The sequence below is a fragment of the Panulirus ornatus genome, chromosome 5, assembly GCF_036320965.1.
Source record: "Panulirus ornatus isolate Po-2019 chromosome 5, ASM3632096v1, whole genome shotgun sequence".
NCBI classification, from domain to species: domain Eukaryota; kingdom Metazoa; phylum Arthropoda; class Malacostraca; order Decapoda; family Palinuridae; genus Panulirus; species Panulirus ornatus.
The window spans coordinates 7,714,213-7,728,249 of record NC_092228.1 but is presented as its reverse complement, the minus strand read 5'-3'; the positions used below and the strand labels follow the sequence as shown (position 1 = coordinate 7,728,249).

At 42.1% G+C, this 14,037-nt stretch overlaps 1 protein-coding gene across 3 annotated transcripts; it reads right to left on the bottom strand.

Annotated features, from left to right (window-relative positions):
- Positions 1-2,264: 2,264 nt before the first annotated feature.
- Positions 2,265-14,035, bottom strand: LOC139747906 (microsomal glutathione S-transferase 1-like). Of its 3 annotated transcripts, none has more exons than XM_071660381.1 (4): positions 13,996-14,035; positions 4,901-5,067; positions 3,426-3,505; positions 2,265-2,852 (listed from the first exon to the last, which is right to left on the bottom strand). In XM_071660381.1, exons 1-4 carry the CDS (start codon positions 14,018-14,020, stop codon positions 2,618-2,620), a joined length of 507 nt encoding a protein of 168 aa, XP_071516482.1. In that variant the 5' UTR covers positions 14,021-14,035; the 3' UTR covers positions 2,265-2,617. The 3 variants fall into 3 exon arrangements, with proteins under 3 accessions (XP_071516482.1, XP_071516490.1, XP_071516474.1); XM_071660389.1 differs by lacking the exon at positions 13,996-14,035 and adding an exon at positions 8,547-8,694; XM_071660373.1 differs by lacking the exon at positions 13,996-14,035 and adding an exon at positions 8,303-8,360.
- Positions 14,036-14,037: the final 2 nt, after the last annotated feature.

The following is a 14,037-nucleotide window of genomic DNA, read 5'->3' as shown; positions in this document are numbered from 1 at the left end:
AAATATTTTTAGAAGTAGATACTATCGAAGAGAAATATGAATCCTGACTCAGAATTCATGTCCGAAAAACTGGACTGCTTTTGATAATGAGTGAAGCACAATTACTGTATCTGTGCATCCACGAGAGTCTTGAAAAGATATAAAAAGATTCCCAGTGGAATACCAGCAGGTATTATTGCATATAAACATTTTTGTGTTAACGACCCTGCAGTAGTTGGAGCAATAGAATAACTATCCATTCCAGTTGAAGCATGTGATCATTATCTGAATTGATATCTGTGATTCGTTTTCTTTTTTTTTTTTTTTACTATATTCTTGATTACGTTGATTACCTCATTGATGCATCTAGAAAACTTTAGAAAGAATAGATAATCAGAGTATTATCTCCATAGACTATATAGTTTGTGAGCCACTTGAAATATGAGTGTCTAGATAACGGTGATATTAGGGCAGAGGATTGTATAGTGGGCCACATTCTTTAAAATAGGTTAGGTTCATTGACATCTTTTTTTTTTACTGTATTCTTGTTTACTTTGATTACCTCATTGATATATCTAGAAAACTTTAAAAAAAAGAATAGACAATCAGTGTATTATCTTCGTAGATTGTAGTTTGTGAGCCACTTGAAGTATGAGTGTCTGGATGACAGTGAAATTAGTTAGGGCCTCTGGATTGTATATTGGGCCGCTTGTTCTTCCTTAAAACTAGGTAAGGTTCATTGACATCACAAACCTCTTATCTCTTGTGCAAAATGGGCGCTTATCCAGGGCTTGGTCAAGGGGGGAGAGGTGGCAAATAATAAACTTAAAGATGATAATTAACAAAACTGCCATCATTGTAAATGAATCCAAATAGATGAGTTAAGGTATGGGTGGGGCGGGTCTGAAAATTTGGACCAAGGGAATAAATCCAGACGTGTACGCGGTAGGAACGCTTCTGGATCACTGCTCACAGTCGTCCTCAGTATGACGAGACCTAATTACGGGTATAAACATCATTGGCACCTCAGCAGTTCTTGACCACTCATCATGTGTCGTCAAGGTTTGGCGCGTTGCTTGATCCCTCCGATGCCTCCTGTCTTACTTAGGAGAATGTGTTCTTACCTCTTAGCATGTTGTAAGGAAACACTCCACTCAGATGGTGATTCGTATAAGCAGGACCCAGACTGCATTGTCGTCCCCCATGTCGACTTGTTCCTACGTATGATCATGTCATGGAAGCCTAGTTGTTCCTACGTATGAGCATGTCTTGGAAGCCTAGTCCGAATTTTGTTCCTATTGCCTAGACCGGAGCTGAAAAGTTTTCCCCATGCGTTGACCAAAGCCTTAAGTAATTCATTCCTGAGAGTGCTATAAAATTCGGCATAGCTCTGTAAGGACAACCTCCCCCTCTTTTTTTTTCTAATAAGATATAGCTTTTTTTTTTCACCCAGAAAGGCCCCAGGAGAGACATATTGGGTACTGCAGGTGCTCATGTTATTCAGATCGCCTAATGGTTGATAAACAATGACTATGGTTGGTAATAGATTCAACCAGTCACAGATATAAGCTATCAACAGTGCAAAACGCCCACCTGCCATTCTCCTGTGTCAATGTACCACATTCACACAAGGAGAAACTAGGTAACTGTTCCTCGCAACTCCCAGGGAAAGGCTGGGACCTGGTAGTTACATCCGTCTGTCCCAAGCAGGTTATAATAACCACCAATGATAGAGCTGAACATTTCCATTGCAGGGGAAATGTGTTAGGAACTGACGCACAAAAGTGACAGATTGAATGATACAAGTGAAATAAAAGCCTTGCAAAACTATATTGTGTATCTAAGATTGGTCAAGACTAATATTTTTTCTAAACTGGGAATCGTTGTCGGAATTCAAAAGGAATAATGTTTTTTATGGTCTTACGCACCTGTTTATACATGATATATATATATATATATATATATATATATATATATATATATATATATATATATATATATATATATTGTTTTTTGTGCACTGGGAGGCCATTAAGGCAATATTGCACAACAAAAGGGCTAAAGATTATTCCTTTTTATTTTGGTCTGTACTCGTGTGGATGTCATAAAATAATAGAACTTTTTGCCTTTTCATACTAACTGCTTGACGTGCCATATTTAGTAATATTGTTAGATACGATTGGCAGATTTTTTTTTTTTTTTTGAAAATGTCCATTTGGCAAAACTAGAGATTCGTTTTAATTTCCAGCACCTCATCGTTCTGGGTGTTCAAGAGAAACGCCAAACGGAAAAACCATTTATTTAGAGTAAACATCTGTTACACTGTACATATGAAAACTAAATGTATTACCATGAGCAAGTGTTAGAGAGAGAGCAATAAATGTAATGGAACTGCATCCCGTAAGAACACAAAACAATTGTCTACAAGAATTTTGTTCAGATTCCATTATCTTGCTGTCATTGTTCTTGTTGGCTTGGAGAAGCAAGGCAATGTATTACTTAAGTAGAAACAACAGTCAGTGAACGTAAACTGCCAGGCCTACAGGATATTACGAATCAACTCAGCGACATTTGTATACAGTACACGAGGAAAATTGTGCACTACGTGTTCCCTTTACCGGGCGTGAACCTGACGTGTCTACCAGAAAGTGTAGAGGATGGTAGCCACCATGTAGATCTTCGTCAGTATCCCCACAAAGTAGGCTGTGCCCCGAATGCCGCTGCCCTTTAGGTAAAGAAGCGTGTGTAGGATTCGGGCGGCAGTATACACGCGGAACACCACCTTTGCGGCGAACAGCGAGGGACTGGTGAGTACGAAGAGCAAACCCAATAACCAGAAGATGGGGATGTTCTCCAGGTCATTCTGATGAGCTCTGAGAAGGAAGGACGAGTATTGTTAGTTCTGCCTCGTGTAAAGGGACGAAAGGAGGGAAGGAAGTAATACAGAAATAGAAGCAACATGTAACTTTGAATATTACCAACTGTGAAGTAACTTCCCTGTTGATAAAGCTCATACTTTGATCCCAGTGTTGACTCCTACTCTGTACCTGCCCTCTCCCTTAGTGATTGCCTTTTACCCCTGAATTGACTCCATCCTTATGGTTAGCCTTTGATCCCTGTGCCAACTTTTAACCACCATGACAAAACTCAAACCCTCTTTGCTGACATTCAACCCCTTTACAGACCTCTGATCCCAACACTTGACCTGACCATTGTCCAGAAGTGTTTTATCTGTCTCTGTGCTGGTTTTCTGACCCAATTTTTGGTCTACCTACACTGAAGACCATCTGACCTCAAGTCATTATTCCAGTCCCTAAAACTAACCCTGACCCCCATAATAACCTCTAAACCCCAGTGCTAACCTCCAAACCCTAATGCCAATATTTGATCCTAGTACGTCTAACGACATCCAAACATCAACATTAACCTGTGATCCAAGTACTGACCTCCTCACTCGCTCCACATCTACATCAGTCTTAGTCTCCTTCAAACCAAAGCTTTTGACATCTTCTGGGTTGACAAATGCCTGTGGGAACCAAGTGTATAATCAACCTCTTCATTTATCAATATCTAGAGATGAAAATGTTTATCATTGCACAAGAATGGTCATCTTTTGTGAAAAATTATACAAAGAAATACTGTTTACAAAATTTCCATTTATTTCTAAGGATCTGTTCATTTAGGCACAGTTAAGGTAGAATATAATTGTGATGTAAATTTTTTAACTGAAAACTATTGGAAAGACACACACCGTCTAACTGATACAGCAGAGCTCCTAGTGGCCTCTGCATCGACCCTTCCTAAGCAGCCTTTAATATTACCCACGTTGAAACTTTATACTTTTAGTGTCTTGGTTCTTATTTTCCAGAAATATGACAAGTTTGTAAATAATACATGTTACAGTACTTTTGATCTACGAGTATTAATTTTCAAAATTACTTAAGACACCAAACCAATACCAGTACGGGTATTTGCACGACTCCCGCAAATAAAAAAAAGAAAAAAAAAGACCAAATAGCTGTAAGGCACTGCACAGCTTTTCATTAATAATTTGTACATATTTTACGTTTCCATTGCTTACTGGCAGTAACTGGTAACTATTTTTCATGTCTAATGCTAAAAGTAGCACTTAGCCCTTCCCACTAAGCAAGGATTTTAATCTAATGAAACTATTACCCATGTGTATGTCCTCATAATTTTTTTTTTTTTTTGCCTACACATTTGGTTTTAAAAACTCTAGTACATGAGTATATACGGTATATACAAACTGTTCAACCTTCAAATAATTATCTAACAGGACTTCCAATCTTTCTGTCAGTGGGGAAAACTAAAGCAAGACGCTAAAAAGCATTTTAAGTATACCAAAAACAAAAAGGTGCTAACTCTACTATAATAGAAATATTACATTTGTAGATGACATATCAAGGCGTTTATTGAAATAATGAAAAAAAAAGAAGTGAAATTCATGAATGCAAATGAATCTGAATAATACACAGTGTAGAAAGATGGCATAGAATGAAATAAACGTAAAATTCATGAATGCAAATGAAACTGTGCAGAAAGATGGCATAGATCTCATTACCTCTGAGATTTACTCACTTTATCAAGTATCATTAACTCGTGCAGTATCGAGCATCAGTCTGCTGTTCCACAAGATTTGTGAACATCAATCCTGACACTTATTTTCTCACCCGCACGATCCTCAAACTGGGGATAGTTTAATGGAGTTGCCTTGAAAGCCTCGGTACCCGGCTAGTAATGAGGGTTTCCTTTCCTCGGGACTTTAACTGTAACTATTACTCTCCAATAGGTTGGGTGAGACATAATGTCAAGGGCTTACAGTAATTAATTTTTTTTTTTGGTCACATAATAGCGGTGTCCTAATCTACCTTCCAGGTCAGTCAGGTAGTGGTGTACCAACCTTCCGAGTGATGCGGAAGTAGCCAGTGAGAGGGCCCATTAGGATCATCTTGGCTGCTAGGACAGTCGAGTAGAACACATATGTGATGAACACTGGGTTGTCTAGGCTCCACACTGCCATCTTGCTGCTCCTGTAGGTGTTACTACTGGTGCTGTTGCTGCTGCCGCCTGTGAAACAAGCATTACTATTACTATCTGCAGTACACTAAATCTATGGAGGATTCGTACAAATTTTACTTTTAAGGATGCACACAGATAGTAAGCAAGGTAAGTCTTTCAAGTGACAATATATTGATTAAATATGCAATAACAGATTCTTAATTTCTGACTCTCATATCACAAAGACGAAAGTTTTCCCCACTTTCACCTCTACCTACAGAAACTCAGACCTATGGCTGCTGAAAAGCAGTGAGAGTTTTTGGCAAGTTCATTTACAAATCTCTGAAGAAAAGGAAAACTGAAGCCTTTGGGAAATTCTTACACTTCATAAAGGGAGTTAAGCCTCCAGAATGAAACAGTAATGCATTTATTAGTTGAAAAATATCGTAATGTAATGAATAGAGTGAACTGCTTTGAAGGTTCAATAAATGATATGATACATCAGAAGCAGGGAGCGGCAGGGCAGTGGAAAGATTAGGCCAAGATATGCCCCCTTAAGAAATGAGATAGGCCAAATACCACCTTAGCTGCATCAGCTTATCATGGGGAGAGATAATCGCTTTTGTTGCTATGTCTGTTTACTATCTGTGGAGCAAAACCTCTTTAAGTCTTCAAGTAGTACCCATGGAGCACACGCTTCGAACCTTCGAGTAATAAGGAACACAGTCTAGATACATTCATGGAACATTCTGGAAACCCACACATGAAATTCATGGGGAGTATGCCGATCAGGTAACACTCATGAAATACAACGAGGCAAACGTCATGCATGGCACACCACACCTGACACTTGCCAAGCTCCATGGTAACACATCAACCTCACAGCACGACACACCGCAACACGGCGTGCTACAACACTTGACGCACCACACCACAGTACGCAGGCACAAGACAGTCACACGACATGACATAAAGACGACTAGCTCCACAACACAGTACGAACATGACATAATATACCACAACATGACACGCCATAATCCAACAAACCACGGTATCACAACATGAAACACAGGAAAATGACATGACACGTCCACAGGCCGTCCCCCGGAAACACACAAAATGCAACATGGCAATACAGCACATGGCACTACACGACTCATCAAAAATCGAACAGCACAACACGTGATGCATCATACAATCACAACCTACACCAACACACACGACATTACATGTCTCATCATAATATTTGACACCGCAACACACGAAACACATATCACGCCATAGCACACCAGAAAACGGCACATGACTTACCATGCTACATGGCACACATGGCATGGAACCTCAGTATGACATGCGCCACAGAACTAGCGGAATTTATGGTGTGTAACTAAATAAACAATAGAATATCACAATGGCCAATGTCATACAATATGACACACCAGACCAGAACAAGTCACAACCCGACACAGAACATGACACCTCCTCACTCTCTACACACAATGTGGTACAGCGCGACCACAACACACAATAAGACTTTTCACAACAGGTCATAGGAACCTACAAGATACTAGTAGTAGCATCAACAAAGGGTTGGGGGGGGGAGGGGATGTTAATACTGGTTATGAGGAAAAGGCTTGCGCTTGTCATGGGGGCCCATGGAATGAAGCTAGTTATGGGCACCTCATGGGATGCTGGCAGTACTTATGCTAGATGAAAGACGAGCAAACATATGTTAGTGGTCGTGGCCACAGTTTCCGCCCTCACACTTTGAAAGGCCCTCGTCACAAAGCTACATTCCGCCACACAGCGTCACTCGCGAACAACCATCATTCAGGTGAGTGCGGGTACAAAATCATTGGACACAAATTTCTGGAATGGGTCACCTAGGAGGTAAAACACCCTACACCGTTCGGATATTTTGAGTAATCGTGTCCCCGGGTGGGTTCAGTTCCGTTGCAACGGGCCTTATAGGGCGGGGTAAGGGATTTCCTGTTGGCCAAGCTAACCCCGTGTCGGCCGTTATGTAATCAGTCTAGGAATTACATTAGATGTTCGTATCGAATGATATTCCAACTTACGAAGGATATGTGTCGTAGCAATAACTAGTTTATTCTGGCAGTTAAAGTTTTAGTCCGGTAACTGAATACTACATTCGCCTACGTGATTGGATCTTAAAAGAGATCAGGCATCCATCTCTCCCAAGATGATCAAGCTATATGCAGCTACCGTGGTGGTGGTTCTGTGAACACAATGCTCTAAAACTGAATTTTCTGACGGTGGGTTGTCGCCATACCAGCCACACAAGAATCTGGTGGCAGGGCCTCCCAACCAGAAAATATAAAATGGGAATCACCCTGCCAGTCACACCAGGACCTGGTAGAACCCATAAAAGTAGAATCTTCCACCGTTGCACACACATTACACACACACACACACACACACACACACACACACACACAACACAACACACACACAGGCACCAAAAAGAGCTCGCACATGTAGACAAGAACATACGGCTTGTAACAGCAATGGCACACCACGGAAAAAAAAGATATCGCACACACCCAGAGAGCTTGCTATCACTGACCAGAGCCCGTGCCAGGCTTGGACCTGGTGAGTCCCTAACAAGTACCCAGGAATTTCCCAATGAACACTTCAACCCCTTCTCTTAGGGGAATACAGGAAGGCTCACGCTATTGGAAAGGAGAGCAGAATCCTAATTTGCGGAGGTAAGGGAGTACTGGCACAGGTAATGTGATAAGAGAGCACCATCACCATTTATACGAAAATGTGGTTGGGTTCACATTAGGTATGGGTAATCATGGAACTGTTAACACTGATACAGGGAAAATATGTGGAAAATAAGGGAGCACACACAAAGTTGTGCGGACTTAAAGGAATATGAACGAATAATAGGATATCGAGACATGGGAAGAGGCGAGATGAAATGTAAAGCAACTGATCATTCAACAGAAAATATGAGGAATGAATATAAACATTATAGAAATTATTTGTTGCGCCATGCTGTCTTTCCTGTCATGTCGCCGTGCGCTTCTATCATGTGGGCAAGCCCCAGTGCACCTTCCTTGGAGGTGGCTATATGCCTTCCCTTTCCTAGGGCTACAGCTTTTAACAATCCTGGTATTGGAGAAATATGGGAATGATTACACTGGAAAATAAGGGAACACTGACGCTATTTAAAAAAAAAAAATGATTTGGGGAATATGGATGTACAGACACTAGTTACGAGATAATAAAAGAATACAAACACCTATTGCTTAACACTTAAAATGGAGACAATTACATTTCTTTGGAAAAAAATCCGTCATATAAGGCAATCTATTCATCGGCGGTCAGGCAATATAAGTTTTAGACTCGGCCAATCAACTCTGTCAGGGTGTCTTTAAACGTTAACAGTCAGTCTCGAATAACATTCAGTTCTAAGACTAAATATGAACTCATTTCACATATGGCTTTTGATTAGATGACGGAGGATTAAAAACAAAATTATCCAGGAATTTTAAGTTAGTGTCTCAGTGAATACTTACGGTTGAGGAGCTTCTGGAGAGCGATACCCAGCACCTTCAGTATGCGTCGGGGAAAGTGTCGTACTGATCATGGTGCCGGTTTGGAATTTTACTCTTGATCATAGTATACTATCAACTAAAACGTTAAAATCTTTCTTCTTTTCGTTGATTTTATTTTGATACTCCAAGAACTGAAAGCTTTGATTATAAATTTTGAAAAGAAATATTAGATTAATGACTAACGGTTTGAATTGTACGTCCGACTGCGACGTTTGATGTCTATAACATCTTGCAGTTAAACTTACTATTAAAGTTGACAGTTTTCTTGTCATTATTATCAAGTTGATTTTATGCAATTATTCTCATAGGAATGTGCAGCAGTGCTATGATTTTTCCATAATGGAGGCTATGTAAATGATCATGGAAAGCAGCCGAATCATGGTGAGTCTAACGCTTCAAGGTCGCTCGTACTACGCTTTGAGGCGTCATGCTACGTCTCACGTCATTTTTCGTTTTTTTTAGTTGTTATTCTCTAAGTTGTTGGTCTGGTATGCTTAAGGTGTATAGTGTGTAATGCCGACAGTTCTTTCCTAAGTTGTTTAACAAACCTCAAACCCATGGTCTGGTAAGAACAAGTGTGATATATATATGCTGATGGAAGCAGTATGTGACTACAATTTTCTTAAGATCGCTCTTTCTTATGATTTTCAAAAGAGAAAAGTGATAGAAATTTTTATCTTGTTTTTCGGATTTAGGTACCTCATGGTTGTGGTACTTCTGGAGGAAAAACACCGAACTTCCGCGCAATTTTCTTCTAGTCAGAAAACCAGCTACTATTATATTCAGCGTTACATGCATCTACTTTACCTGTTGTCCCCTTTGTAATTGGTAATTTCATAACGGTTCCTGCACACGTTCTTAGCATACTTAAAAATCAGAATGCACCGGACGCTGCCAGCCAGTACGACAACAGCAATAAGTTTTGCTTGAGATATATATATATATATATATATATATATATATATATATATATATATATATATATATATATATATATATTCATCGCTTTAGGGCACTCTCACCTAGCAGGTCTTTGCATGCAGTAACTATACAGCCAGACAGACCTCAGCCAAGTTGCTTCGTTTGCTTCGTCCTCGCTTTGCTAGCGTTATGCTCTTTAGCAACTGCATCCAGAATTCCTTTGGAAATATCGCTCAGGCTTAAGATCTTACGACGCCAGGACCACGTACCCAACAGACCCAAGATTGCTTGATGTGACGATCGATCTCGTAAATTGGCAACCCATGACCACTTGTCGGGGCAACCTGGGGATCACAAGACGGGGAACCCCATGTCCTTGGAAACCCCATAACCTCATGCAGGGGCAACCTGGAGATCACATAAGGTTGCAACGATCTAACTCTATCCATATGCCACCTCCCCCCACACCCCCTCCCCTTTATAAGGCTCCAAGCACGAGCAAACGTCCTCCCTGAGTTCAAGTTAACCCCACAATCACATACCGCGCAGTGCAGGGTCCCCTGATGTGGCAACTTTTCATAGAGATGTACCTTGAACCCCCGTGGTCACCCGCCTAGCAACCCCAGCAGCACCCCAAGTGGCGGGTGGGCGTCGATGGGGAGGGTGTTGGGGTTGACAAGCAGGTGGGGTGAGCAGGGCGCGATGGACGCCAGCCTAAGCTTTGGCCTGAGTCACGTTTCCCAGTATGTAACCGACCGGCGTTGTAACATTCGTTAATGAACTCTCAAATGGCGGCGGTTACTTCCTGATCCACCGACTCTCTCTCTCTCTCTCTCTCTCTCTCTCTCTCTCTCTCTCTCTCTCTCTCTCTCTCTCTCTCTCAGCGTTTCAGTAAGATTGACTCCAGTCGACCAGGTTGCTGTCTCATTCTGCCTCACCCCCCCACACATGGGCTGCTAACATTCATTCTCCAGACATACCATCTCTTCATTTCACACCTAACTCGTTCACTACCCGTAATTCACACGGAGATTTGGTAACTAGATTATTCTGCGGTTAGGGCTACGCTGTAGGGGAAAATTTCTTTTCATCGTAATTCTCTCTCTCTCTCTCTCTCTCTCTCTCTCTCTCTCTCTCTCTCTCTCTCTCTCTCTCTCTCTCTCTCTCCAAAACTCTTGCTCGCTGTTTCCCTCGTTATCGAAATAAGGCTAGGAACGGATGAACAAAAGCCTCATTTGCTCACATCCTTTCTCTAGGTTTCATGCTTAATGCACACACACACACACACACACACACACAGTTTTTAGAAACTTTAGTGAATATATATTTATATATATATATATATATATATATATTATATATATATATATTTTATTTTCATTTTGCTTTGTCGCTGTCTCCCGCGTTTGCGAGGTAGCGCAAGGAAACAGACGAAAGAAATAATTCGGTCCTGGCTGTTGGAGGTTTCTATGTTCTATGAAGGTGCGCGTTCCTATGCACTTTGTTCATGTTTTATGGACGCGTGTCTTCGGCCTTGAATGCAAGAAACGTCTCAGAAAGTGAAGGGTGTACGAGGGGAGAAGGCCGAGGAGGAAAAGGAAGGATGGAGTGAAGGAATCTTGAGGTGCCGGGGCCTGAACATTCAGGAGATCGAGAGAAGTGCACGGAATGAAGAAATGAGAGCGATATGATGTGTAGGGGAGGAGGAGGGGAATGTTTTGGCAATTGGTTGAATCGAGGCATATGGAACGGGCAAGAGACACCACGTAATTGACATGGTGACGCCATGCTAACAGAATGCGTTGGTAACCCTGCACTCACGTGACCTGGGAACGCCGTACTAAAACACACACTGGAAACGCAGCTTTGGACACACCACCATGATCACGTAATCTGCGATTTGAGAATCACTTGAGACACTGGAGAGGCTGGTGCGGTCTTGCTCCCCTCCCACCCCCCTGCCCAAGGACCAAACATGTCTCTCACTCTCTCTCATCTGTGTCCTCTTCTCACTCTCTCTTTAATTTGTTTCATTCCGTCATTCCTTGCATTCTCTGACCCCTTATCTTGTTCCTAATCGCCCCCCTCCCTTTTTGGTCCCCCCTCCCTCCTCCCACCTACCATCTCCAAACACCTCCCTTTTCCATTAGTATAGCTTTTTTTTTTATGTTCTGCACATTGGCTACACCCCTCAACTAAGCTACTGTGGTACTAAAGAAAATTCTCATATTTTCTGTCGTTTCTGTTCAGCATCCTATATCATCTTCTCAATGACCTGTTCCTCTAAGCATCAAAGAACTAACTGTTTCTAGTCGATTGGTTCCTCCCTAACTTCTACAATCGTTCCTGGTCGATCGAGTTCTCTCTTCCTCATGGACTTGTCCCTGGTCGATAACTTCAAAACTATTTCAGTAGCTTGAAAACCATAGTCATGTCTCTCCATGTCCTTCCCTTCCCCAGCGTGGGCAGATCTATGGCAGCTGACTTCTATTTCTGGTATGATTTTTGTTTTTCCCCGTTGGACCCTCTCCAGTAAGTATGTATTCCTCCTTCAGTGAGCTGACGAACCTAGTCCATTTTACTCTGATATGTGTTTAATATATGCTGCCGATTATCTTTTTTTTCATATTTTTTTTTTTTTTTTTTGTATCTGCCTGCTCTCTTAACATCAACACATGTAATATTCATCTCCTTTGGTAATTTTCTTCTCAAGCTGCTCTTTACATGGTGTTCTGGTGACAGGGTGAGTATCTGTCCAGCAGGTTCCCTCTCACCCGACGATTCCTGTTATCTTCTTCCTTGAAAAATTATAGTCATGGATTGGCCTCATATTACAGGTGCCCGGTCTTCATAACTTTGCATTTGGATGGGTTGATTGTTGCCTCAGCCACAGAAGTCTTACTGGTGATGGAATCTGTTTTTAAGTATTCATCTTTGTCAATCTTTCCTTACTCATTCTCTCCATGTGACCAAACCATTTCAATACACCCTCTTCTGCTCTCTCAAGCACACTCTTTTCATTACCACACATCGCTCTTACCCTTTCATTACTTACTCGATCAAACCACCTCACACCACGTATTGTCCTCAAACATCTCATTTCCAACCCATCCACCCTCCTCCGCACAACCCGATCCACAGCCGATGCCTCACAACCATATGATATTGTTGGAACCACTATTCCTTCAAACAAACCCATTTTTGCTCCAAGATAACGTTCTCGCCCTGCGGTACACCAGTATTTACCTTTGCCTAGTTTGAAAAGGTTTCTAGTCCATTCGATGATTTGTTTAATCTACTGAGAAGCCCTTTTGTGACACCTTCCTGAAGATATATTTTGTGTTGCCAGCCTCCTGTAAGACTAGCAACACCGCAGCATCATACTCCGACAGACCGAGAACGAGCCTCCCTACAGCAGCAGCGCAGCATTATCTCTACAGCACCACTAAAAACAGTACTGCTGCGCCGCCACTACATCAGTACCTCTGCAGCAGCACCGCAACAATCCTTCATTGAGCATCGCAGCAACGTTACCCCTTCAGCACCAATACAGCGGTCCCCTGCAGCATCACAATAACAGTATCTCCGCAACACCAGGACAACAGTACCCTAGCAGCATCGCTACAACTGTCTCCTGCAACAGTAGTATCCCTGCAGTACCATTATAACTACCTCTGCAGCACCATTACAGCAGTCTGTGCAGCACCACTACAACAGTCTACTTCAGCATCACTAATGCGGTACCTAAGCAGCCGTACTACAAGTTTTCTGCAGAACCACTACAATAGTCTTGCAGCACCACTATAACAGTAACCTTGATGAACCACTGCAACAGCCTCATGCAGCACCACTACAACAGTACTCCTGCAGTACCACTGCATCGTTATCCCTTAAAGCACCACTACAACAGCACCCTTGTATTTCCACAACAACGGCTTCCTTTAAATACCCCTGTTGCACCATAGAACAGTTTGCAGCAACACAATATTTCCTCTGCCGCACCACTAAAACGCTACCCCTTCACCACCACTAAAACAGTACCCTTGCTCCACACCACTACAATGTTACCTGTACATCACCACTACAACAGCGCCTTTGAAAGGAAACTGCAGGAGCCCCGACACACCGCGATTAGCCATGTAGCACGACTACAACAAATTCCTGCTGCACCGTTATAATATTACTCCTCCCGCAGCATCACTACATCACTTCCACCATCGCTACCACAACAGTACCCCTGCAGAAGCACCACAATTTTACCAACTGCACTATCACTATAAGTACTCCCCTACAGCTACTGGCAACAATATCCCCACAGAGTAGCTCTATCAGTCCTACACCAAGAGTTCAACAGCATCCTTCAGCACCACCGCAATTTCCTTTTCAACATCCCACGAGTAAATCCCTCTCTGGCATACCTAAAAATTCTCGATACAGCCCTACAGGGTAAACGCCCTCTAGGAGGTGTACATTAGTAGCAAACCCTTACCAGGGGCTACATCAGTGGTTCCCATGGCCGCTAACAGATGGC

What these genes read in the sequence shown, in the direction of transcription:
- LOC139747906 (XM_071660373.1), bottom strand. Translation starts at nt 8,345, where the DNA reads ATGAATAGATTGCCTTATATGACGGATTTTTTTCCAAAGAAAT. An exon ending in ACTTCCGCATCACTCGGAAG is followed by an intron (nt 3,506 to 4,900) that starts GTTGGTACACCA and finishes TGGTTCCCACAG; the next exon opens with GCATTTGTCAACCCAGAAGA. An exon ending in GATGTGGAGCGAGTGAGGAG is followed by an intron (nt 2,853 to 3,425) that starts GTCAGTACTTGG and finishes CTTCCTTCTCAG; the next exon opens with AGCTCATCAGAATGACCTGG.